Raw genomic sequence first — 11,322 nt, 5'->3', positions numbered from 1 at the left:
TGCCTTCTGACACCTCCACCCATAAAATTGCTGGGTAAACCATGGAGTATCTGAGATTCTTTGCCTGGAGTTGCCGCTGGACCTCATTGAATTCTTTTCATTTCTGTTCGACTGCTGGGCTGAAATCATGGAAAAACATGATCTTGTGTCCATCCCATTTCAACAGGGCATTATTCATTTTAGAGTAGTCAAATGCTGCTCTTAAGATTGCTTCCCAATCCCTGAAGCTCATCAGCCTCACAATGGCTGGTCAAGGACGCGTATTCTCATTCCTTCTAGGTCTAAATGTTCGATAGGCTTTCTCAATCTGTACTTGTCCGCCAAGTGACTCAGCACGAAGTACATCAGGAATCCAGGATTCAAAGAATTTAACCGCATCTCTTCTTTCCACACCCTCTTCTAAACCAATTATTCATACATTATTTTGTCTGCTAAAGTTCTCCATATGATCAATCTTATCACAGAGCATTTGTTTTTCAATTGCCCACTATTTTGCTTGGTCATGCAGTTCTTCCAATTTCTCATCGTTCTTTCAGCATTGTTCATTCATTCCATTAAATTGGTGATTGACTCACCCACGTTTTTGATCGAGTCTGTTAAATCTTTCATCACTCTTTCAACTTTTGAAAACCACATTCCTAAGGCTTCCATCCCTGATGGAATTGCCTGTAATTCTCAAGCAGAAGTTACTGAAGTTGGGGCAGCTCCCTTCAGGCTATCAGTCGATGTCACAGGTGAACTTGAAGCTTCTTCTGACTTTGGTTTCAGTTTTTTCCAATCATCTTTGTTAGTTATCAATACAAGTAAATTTTTGTAAAAGAAAAAGTCAACAAAGTACTTTTGAGCCATCTTTTAAAAACTCTTCATGGAGAGCTCAGCTAAAGCATGTCTGCTCAGTCTTGTCACATGGCCACACCCCCCAATTGATGCAATTCTTGTCTACATCACCAAGTTAACACGTAAGTAGGTCATTTGGCTTATGCCCAACCACTGGGTACTCATTTTCATTTATGCCATCTTCTAGCATTTGACCCATAGCAATCTATGTCTTAGTGATTCAAGTGCTTGTCTTGACATTTCTGGACAATTATGCTTCCACCACTCTCTTGGGTATTGTATTACAGTTATTCAGCCCTCTCTGAGTCGAAAAAGTAGACTTTGAATCCTCTTTAAATGACTTACTCATGTCCTGTTGTTTTATGTACCTCTGTTATGTGGAAAAGTCTCCAGCAATCTATGTAAACCCCTCATAATTTCATAATCCTGTTATGTCCCCTTACCTTCCTTCACCAGGAAAACAGACCCAGCTTCTCCAGTCTTTCACCATTAATGAAACACTCCATTCCAGCTTCTGTAGGGATTCTCATTGGTACTATTGAATTCTTCTTTTCAAAGCAAGCATAAAAAGTATTCATCTCATCAGATAGTGAAGCATCACAGCCAGTTATGATGTTCGGCTTTACCTTGTAAAGGCCTGCAAGCCCTGTCGTAGCTGGCGAGACTCAGATTCTGCTTCCAATTTTCCTTGGAATTACCTCTGCTGCTAAGATATCCTTCTGTAGGTCATTTCTGGACTTCCAGTAGTGATCTGGATCTTAAATGTGATCAACCTAGCTTTCAGCAAGTTGCAAATCCTTTGATTCAACTACGGTCTTTGGTTGGGTTACTCATATATAACCATATAACCATTTACAGCATGGAAACAGGCCATGTCAGCCTTCAAGTCTGTACCGGTTCACTTGAACAACTCCACTAGCTCCTCCGCAAACTCTTGAGGAAGTAGAGGCTTTCTTCATGATGCCATTGGTGTGTTGGTTCCAGGAAAGATTTTCCGAGATAGTGACTCCCAAGAACCTACATTTGTTCATCCTCTCAGACAATTAAAATTTGACTTTAACAGTGGTAACATAAATGTTGTTTATTAGGTGACAGTTCGTGGGGTCAAAACAGGAACAGAGATCTGTTTGTTATGTGTTTGTGGCACATACTCATCCACACAGTGCTCAGCTCCTCCAATGCCAGCCTGATGTTAGCCTGGGGAACAATATACATAGCGACCAGAACGATGGCAGAGAATTCCTTCAGCAGATAGAATTTGCCTTATCTATCCCATTCCATCCTCCCTGCCATTTAAAACGGACTTATTTTCTCACTTTTCCAGTTCTGATTAGTTTCTCTTTTCATTGATACTACTTCATTTTCTGAGTATTTCCACCACTTTCTGTTTTAATTTCAGATTTCCAGCATCTACGGCCTTCAGATTTTCAATTTATGTAATGGTACAATGGGTATCATGGCTTCCAGAATCTAAGCAAAAGAGTTTTATTCCCATGTTACTGTTCATAATAAACTTAATAAAGAACATTTCATCCATTATACAATAAACATTAAAAGACTCAAACAAACCTAAAGGTTTCTATAATGATATATACTCATCATTCTTCCTGAGATGAGGCACAATGGCTCACTTATTTACCCTCAAGTCTAGAGGATGAGGCATGCTTTGAATCAAATTCTCAAAAGCACAGCTAGAATAGAAGGCCATCATTAAAATAAATTTGCTCATTCATTCCTCTCTGAGATTCAAATAGCCTTCAATGGACTCCATCTCTAGTTAGGAAGATTGATTGAAAAGAACGGTTCAAAATCTAGTCTGATTGCTCCAAATAATCCCAGTCCACTCCAATAACTTCAAGTGTCTCTTGAAAATGATAAAAACACCTCATGCTTGTTGATGGCTGTTTTATTTCTGTCACAATGACCTGGAGATGGCTATATCAATACAATGTTTATGTATGCCAAAATGAGTTTTACCTTGTTTTGTTTACTGCATGAATAACATTTATTTCAGCGTTCTCAAATAATTGCAACAGGAATATGCCTGTTTCATCCTGTACTTGATTAAGACTAAGCAATGTTTCAGATGGAGAAAATCACTGATTAATTTAGTCCTATACAGAAACTGCATCATCGGTCAAGAAAGAGTCCACATTACAGAGGGCTACATCCAGGGTTTTAGATGGCTTTCTGCAGCTCCAGCTCACCCTGTTCTAGCAGTCATTGGTAAATGTAATTCAATCTGATACCTGCTAGACAGGCATCTCAGATCAGCTCCTCCATATACTCTTCTGCTGATACAGCTTTGCAGCAGCAGGCCCATCGAAGGTCTCGCAGGATCCAAAGGTAATCCTCGATTGTCTCCCTACGTTGCTGCTTACACGTGGCTAGGACGTGCCTGCCGTAGACTCCATTCACCTGGGCCAGGTACTGGCCTTTCAGAATGTCCATTGCTTCGATGAATGTCTTGCAATCTCTGACCATCGGGTAAACACGGTGTCCAACCTGTGAGAACAGTAAGTGCAGAATATCTGCATTGGATTGGCGATCTCAGTGGAGACCTGCAGAAACACATTGAAGCAGTGTAGCCAAAGTTCGAACTTGTCGGATGCTCCAGTGAATGCGGGTCGATTTCCAGCCTCTCTGGTCTCAGTAGCTTGTCCATTCCAAAAGAAATTATGATAATAAAATGAATGTGCTATCAATAACTCCAAAGACTAGAAGTTACCTGACAAGATAGGCTTCTATTACCATAACAAAAGCCATGTTTCATGTTGCTGACCAGAGACATGAGTTTGTACTGGGGGAGGGGTTATGGCCTTGTCACCTTTATTAGGGGTATCAGGGAGAGGAGCCACAGGTACAATCAGCAAGGGACAGTTCAGCCATACAGATGCAAACAGTGTACATACACATACCACATCTGATCAGTTGGGTAGACGAATGGCAAATTAATCCAGAAAAGCGTGAGGAAATGCATTTCGTGAGGTGTGACAAGGCCTGGAAATATATTAAAAATGGAAAAGCTGATCCACACCTGTTCATGCTACTGACCCATGAGTCCAACGCCAGTTCCAGCTCCAAATGTGTCATCAAGTTTGCAGATGACCCCACAGTCGTTGGCCTCATAGGCGACAACGATGAGTCGCACGACAGAGGTGGAAAACCTTGTGAAATGCTATCAGAGTAACAACCCGAGTCTCAACGTTGACAAGAAGGAGATGATTGTGGACATCAGGAGGACCAGGTATAACCATCACCCACCACCCCACCTCCCACCCCCCCCACCACTACACATTAATAGCTTGGTAGTGGAGAGAGTAGAGAGCACCAAGTCCTCGGAGTTCACTTAAGAAATGACCTATTCTGGACACACTTGTCAGAAAGGCGCATCACCGACTGCACTTCCTGAGAAATTTGAGGCGGGCAAGGCTACCAGCCACCATCCTGTCAACATTGTGGTACAATTGCTGTGTAGAGCAAGCACCTTTACATTATAAATAAAATTCCTCAAACCTTGCAGACTTGCCTCAATCTTGATGCATTAAATAGACGTTTGTTGGTTAATACAGACTTAATTTAAAAAAAACAGAAGGCTGAAGCTTAATACAACTGTTTAAATTTTACAAACCTTCATAAATATATCACTGTAAATGTTTGTAGAATAAATATCACAGTGTGGCGGCGCACATCCTCATGGCGAACCGGCCCCGCTTGTATCGCCACGTGGCGGGGCAGCCATGGGGAAATGACATCGTCAGAGGTTTCTCTCTGACTCCAACATCCCTTCCAGCGCGCACCCTGGGCAGCGATTATGATGTCACAATGCACCAGGTGACTGAGCTCGTGCTGCCCTTATAGGGAATAAAAACTGTCATTAACGACCCTCAACATGGTGGTTGTGTCTCTCTCACTGCTCACACCGCCACACCAGCATCAATCTAGATCAGGGGTCACCAACCTTTTTGAAACTGCGAGCTGAGTAATATGAAGGGCTACCAGTTTAGAACACACTTCTGAAATAACAAAGTTGCACGGTTTACCTTTAATTAAATATTGTTATCAATGATATTCATCTATGTGAAGACACTGATCACTCACAATAATTATTAACAATGATTTAACAAGGTAGGAAACAGATACGTTTCAACATGCAACACTTTATTTCTATTAATCTCTGCAACTGTTTCATTTTCAAATGATCACTTTTGCAACATTTCATAGGAAATCATCATGTTCCTTTTCTACGAGCCACTAACTCTTAACAATTTTTAACAAATCATGAACTATGTACCATGTTTGTACAAGTTATCAAGTAAAATTAAACAAAAATCAACTCTCAGATTTTTAAATAAATCTTATCACATTTTGTACTAATCACCAAATCTGCAGCATTTTTAACAAAATCATGGTATCTGTCACACTTTACGAACACATTTGTCACAATTTTTCAATATTTGAATTTGTTGGAGTCAGTAAAAATAAACATTAAAGGATGAGTAATTTAATATAAAAACTTATCAACTCCAACAGAATTTAACTTTGCTATGGCACTGCCATGTTGCCACTGACAACATCAGGTATCTTTGTCTGTTAGTGGGAAGCCTGGCATTGCAAGCTGCTTACCAGAGTACTGTAATCTAGGGTGTAACTTTACCCTGCAACTCTGAGTGAGTCTTGCAGATGTGCATCAGTGAGGCATGTTCTGTGTTTATTCTTGATGATGTTCATGTCAGAAAAGGCTGATTGACAGAGATAGGTTGAACCAAACAGGCTGGCAACCTTCATAGCTGCTGTGCATATAACAAGTTTCCGGACATAGCCGAAACTCTTCCAACCATCGTACTTGCCCCCAGTTGGACATTGAAGAGCGTGGATATGACATCAGCTCCGTTCTTCTCGTCTTTAAACACAGTGTTTGCAATTATCATCATTGCTTCTTTGAAAACCTCCCCATCTGAAAATGCCTTCTTTATCAAAAAATGTGTAGCTCTGAACGAGGCTTCGGTTGTTTTTTACCGGCCTCATGAAAAAGGCTGCTGTTTGCCCAAAACTGCCTTTAAGTCGCGGGCCTTTTCTGCCCGTAGTGTGCTGCCCGGTGGGTAGTTAGCAGGGTAGCTTTTGTGACACGTACTGAAGTGTTTCTCCACATTGTGCCGCTTTGCCGTCACCACAGTCACCCCACAAATGAGACACAAACAGTTTTCTTTCACAGTAGTAAAAAAGAACTCTTCCTCCCATTCACTGTGAAAATGATAAGTTTTCTTTCTTTTTTCTGCCATGTTTTTGGGAGTAGAGACTGCAGTTAGCTCGTCATCTTCGCAGCACCTGCTAGCTTATTCAGCAAACGCTGAGGGTTGTCATGCACAAAATACTGACCTTTGAACCAGACTAGATCAGAGTTCATGTATATCAAACATTTTTATTTATTTATTTTTTTAAATACAGGTACACAATCCTTTATCCAGAACACTTGGGGGACAGTGTGTTCTGAATTTCAGATTTTTCCAGATTTTGGAAAGCTAGATTTAAACCTACCCGAATTGTGCTGCCATATCCATCCCATCCCCTTCCAGTTGCACTGCCATCTCCCCCAACCCCCACCTCGCTGGCCCGACTTGCGCTGCCGGTTTCCCCACCTTGCCAGCCCAACTCGCACTGCCGGTCCCCCCCCACCCACCGCGGCCCGACTCGCACAGCCGGTCTCCTGCCCACCCGACTCATACTGCCAGTCTCTCCCCCTCACCAGCCCGACTCGTGCTGCTGGTCTCCCACCCACCCAATTCGCGCTGCCGGTCTCCCATCTGCCCGACTCGCGCTGTGGTCTCCCGCCTTTCCGACTCGCGCTGCACAATTAAATAAAATTTTGGATGGAGTTCATTGGTGACTAGTGCCATTTTTAGAACAGGCCCACGGGCGACTCATGTGGTCCCTGTGGGTGACTCGTGTGGTCCCTGTGGGCACCGTGTTGGTGACCCCTGATCTAGATGGATTGAGTAACCACTCAATTAAGTAACTGCTCTAGTTTGCATTTTGAACAACCTTGAACAATCCCTTAAAAATTGGTCAGCCTGCATCGGATTTAGTAAAACAAGTCATGGAATTTGTAGTAGAATTCTTCAACTGGAATTTGACCCTAATTTGCTCACTGATTGATGCCCATTGCTTGTCAAACACTGTACCTCTTGCCTCTCATTTTAAACCATTGAACAACTGTTATTGCATCTGAGATTGAATCAACCATTCTTTAATATCAGTTGCAATAAAGAATACGGATCTTGCTAGTGGATATCTTCTATATTAGGTTTTCAAAAAGTTTTTTTTTTAAAGAGTGGCTTGATTTAGAAATTATTCAGTTCTGTGAGAAACTATCAGTTCTGCTCACATTATTTCCTAGATACATCTCTCAAATATTTGGGAAAAACTGAACGGAATAAAATGAAATTGGTAAATTCATTGCAAGTCTCAGGAGTTCATTGGTCAAAGATGCAGACATTCACCTCATCAAATCTCCATCATTTCATGAATTTATTTTAATAGAAATGTGTTTCTTAAAAAAATACATGCAGCACAGATGGAAACAAAGAATAAAAACAGATTTCAAACCATTCAATTGATTTCTGATGATACATTACACAATAATCTCAAGACTAATCCCATAAGGTTCCATCACAACAAAATGGAATGTTAGATCTACTGACTATCATTGAGAGCAGATGCAAGTAACTAGTTAGTGCATTCATGAGCTATCAGTACCTTTCCGGAAGCCTCACAGAATAGAGACCCATCACGTGTCCTCTTAACAATGTCTTTGTTATAACTTCTGTTTTGCAATAAGCTCTTTAAGTTCCTTCAAGTAGCCATCTTTCAAAGCATCACGGATAGCTTGGAAGAATGCAAAGTAGTGGTGAAGGTTGTGGATCATGAGAAGGACTCCAGCCAAAAGTTCATTGGTCAGTAGAAGATGATACAAGTAAGCACGGGTGTGATTCTTACAGCAATAGCAAGGGCAGCACTCCACCAAGGGACTGAAGTCAGCACGGAATCTAAATGTTGAGAGTCATATAACCACCATTTAATAAAGCTTTCCAAATTCTCCAGTTCATAACTGTTCTGAACAAACACCAGGGTTCAGCAACAAGTAAACTGAAGGTAAAAGATATTAATCAGAAATTGTAAAAGCAGAATATTTTCTCACACAATTCTGAACATTTTTTTCATATCACTAGTTCAATGAAAAGCAATAAAGTACGTTCCAGAAATGTTGCATTTACTATAGGTGCAGGTATCTTATACTGTAATAAGTTGAACTAAGTGAATAGAAATAAAGACAGTAGCTTTTCAACAGAAGAAAACTACTGACAAGAACTACACACTGATTATTGCCATGAAATTAGTTTTCATTTTAATTTTTAAATTTTAAGTTAGTTCAATTTTGTTTATCATCATCCGATTGTACAAGTGCAATCTGATGAAACAGGGTTCTCTGGTCCTTGGTGCAAAAACATGCAAACATACATCCAGACATAATACAGGTACACAATCCTTTATCTGGAACCCTTGTGGGACAGTGTGTTCCAAATTTCAGATTTTTCCTGATTTCAGAACAAAAGCCAACTGCCCCAGATTTAAGCCCACCTGAATTGTGCTGCTGTATCCACCCCCTTCCAGTCACGCTGCTGTCTCTCTCTCCCCCCCCGCCCACCCGAGTTGCGCTGCCGTCTCTCTCTCTCTGCTCACCCACCCAAGTCGCGCTGCTGTCTCTCTCTCCCCCGCCCCTGCCCAACCAAGTCATGCTGCAGTCTCTCTCTCTCTCTCTCTCCCTCCCTCCGCTGTACCAGCACCAGGAAAAAATGCCGGTTTTTGGAGCTTTCCAGATTTTAGATGTTCAGATAAAGGATTGTGTACCTGTACACTTACATATGCAGTAATATATATAAATTTTAATAAATTGTGGAGTTGCAGAGGGTTTAGATGAACAGTTCATTTCAGTCGTTCAGCAGTCTCACTGCCTGTGGGAAGAAACTGTTTCTCAGCCTGGTGGTTCTGGCTGATACTCCTGTATCTCTTTCGCAACAGTAGCTGAAAGATGCTGTGTGTGGGGTGGAGGTGTCCTCACTGATTTTACCTCTTCAAACAACAATCCCAGTAGAACATGTTGATGAGGGAGGGAAACCTTGGTGATCCTCTCTGCCACTCTTATGCTCCTGTGGATTTACCTCCAATCGGACAGTCTACAGCAGTGGTTTTCAATCAGCCCCCCTAAACACACATTTCACCTTAAGCAATCCCTATACCTTAGGTCCTCTGTGAATAGTAAGGGATTGCTTAAGGTGATATGTTAGTCAAAAGAAAAAGTTCAAAAACTACTGCTTTCACCATACTAAAATGACTCGTTATGTGCACGGTTTCATAACTCCCAAAGGAAATTGGCCAATGACAATTTTTCTCAAGCAAAATATTTCAGTAACAATTGCGGGGGGTGGGGGGGGGGGGTGGAGCTTGAAAACCACTGCTCTACAGCAACAATACCACACTGTGATGCAGTCAGCCAGGACACTCTCAATAAAGCTCCTGTAGAAAGTTGATAGGATGAGCGACCAGGATAGGTCACTTCTTAAGTGGACTCAGAGGAACCTGCTGCTCTCTACTCTTTCCACTACCATTAGTTATCAATGTGCAGTGCAGGATAGTCATCTCTGGTCCTCCTGAAGTCCACAATCATCTCCTTTATATTTTCCACATCAAGACTCATCAGGTTGTTATTTTATCTTTTCCACCTGTTTTCTGCAGTGCGACTCATCATTGTTGCTGATGAGGTCAACTACTGTTGTGTCATCTGCATGGTCCTTCTGGCCCATGAGTCCGTGTGGCCTAAATACACCAATTAACCAACAAACCCCATACATCCATTTGGAGGGTAGGAGGAAACTGGAGCACCTGGAGGAAACTCACACAGGTCACAGGGAGAACTTATAAAATCCTTACAGATAGTGCTAGATATGAACCAGAGTCTCTGGCACTGTAAAAGTGAAGCACTAACTGCAATGCTCACTGTGCTGCCCTAAGCAAATTTGGTTTAGACTGCTCAGTAAAAGTTAGCTACAGGATACCCACCAGTTAACCACACAGACTGCTTAGTGGATCCAAGCAATAATAATATAAACTACAGTGCTGGAAGCTTCCCAATTCAAGCCAAATAGTTATGAGCTATGTGCAGAAAGGCCTAGAAGTGATGAGCTCCCATTCCTTTTACATAAAGGATGACTAATGATGGAAAATATAGTAGTTATGCACAAGCATTTAAAGTGATTGGTTATATGACAACTTAAAGTGGTTATATTACAAGGTTGATTGAGATAGATTAGAATTGCACAACTGAATGGCTGGATTAAGGTGTGTATTTAATGGATGAACTGGTGGGAAAGTAGGGGGGGGGGTGAAATCCAAAATAAGAAAACACTTAATAAAATTAGGCCATGTCAGAGCAAGTAAAATCTGAAGATATCTTCCTTAAATACTGCTGAAGTCAAGCAAACTGAAAAATCTAAAACTGTGATAAATTTTTAATCAGACAATGGTGCAAATGATATAGAACCTAGACTCAGCCTTACCACATTTTGTCCAGACTGATTCCTGGCTCCATGTGAAGATTCATTACAGGAATGAAACATTACAAGACTGCCAAAGAGGAAGGGTGCAATACACAAATGTGCTGGAGAAACTCAGCAGGTCACATAACATGCTTACAAAGTAAAACGCAACCAACATTTCAGTCCTGGGCTCTTCATCAGGATTCAGAAAAAACAGGTAGACAGCTTAATAAAAAGGTGGGGGCGAGGGAGGGGAAGGAAGGAGAGGGGGGTGCACACATTCACAGAGGTAACAAGTGGATACAGGTGGGAGGGTAGAAGAGAAAGAAGTTGGGAAGTGATGGGGAGAGGGCAGAGGCCTAAGGGTAGCTCTCTGATAGGAAAAGGAAAGGGGTTGAGAGCTGGGGGAAAGGAGACAGAGGGACAGGGAAAGAGAAACACCAGGGGAGGGAGCTAATGGAAATTGGACATCCAACCAGATGGCATTAATAACAACTTCTGCAACTATATTCCATATAAAAAATAAAATAAAAAATAAAACAAATATTTCAGTACATGCACATAATACTATTTATCAATAATTGGTAATACTTACTGTTCATTCTTCAGATCAATTGAAAAAGCAGTCATACTTCTCTCACACGCTGAGGACTTACTACTGATCTCGTTATCACCAGAACCGTTACTGTGCAACACTGAAATTTAATACAAAGCATTTATTAGTTTATCTTGTATTATTCACCATTCTGGTGCTGTTTTCAAACCTTGTTTCACAAGATAACAGCAGGTGCAGTTTAGCTTCTGAAAAAACTTCCACTAGTCACATAATCAGTCATCTTAGGTGATGCAATAATAAACTGCAATTTTATTATTTTATTATAGTTTTCATCTA

At 41.2% G+C, this 11,322-nt stretch overlaps 1 protein-coding gene across 5 annotated transcripts in view; it reads right to left on the bottom strand.

The window, feature by feature from the left end:
* Positions 1-2,041: 2,041 nt before the first annotated feature.
* qtrt2 (queuine tRNA-ribosyltransferase accessory subunit 2) overlaps positions 2,042-11,322 on the bottom strand; it is a 52,570-nt gene continuing 43,289 nt past the window's right edge. For 4 of the 5 annotated variants that reach the window (XM_069890011.1, XM_069890013.1, XM_069890014.1 and 1 more), the window contains 2 exons: positions 11,026-11,125; positions 7,347-7,883 (listed from right to left, as the gene is read on the bottom strand). In XM_069890011.1, the coding sequence (XP_069746112.1) occupies positions 7,652-7,883; positions 11,026-11,125 (332 nt within the window). In that variant the 3' untranslated portion in view covers positions 7,347-7,651. Of the gene's footprint in view, positions 2,308-7,346; positions 7,884-11,025; positions 11,126-11,322 lie in introns of those variants that run through there. The other variant, XM_069890015.1, reaches the window with a different exon arrangement.

This window comes from Narcine bancroftii, chromosome 7 (assembly GCF_036971445.1).
Source record: "Narcine bancroftii isolate sNarBan1 chromosome 7, sNarBan1.hap1, whole genome shotgun sequence".
NCBI lineage: Eukaryota > Metazoa > Chordata > Chondrichthyes > Torpediniformes > Narcinidae > Narcine > Narcine bancroftii.
The sequence above is the reverse complement of the archived record's forward strand: the minus strand, read 5'-3'. Positions and strand labels throughout refer to the sequence as shown.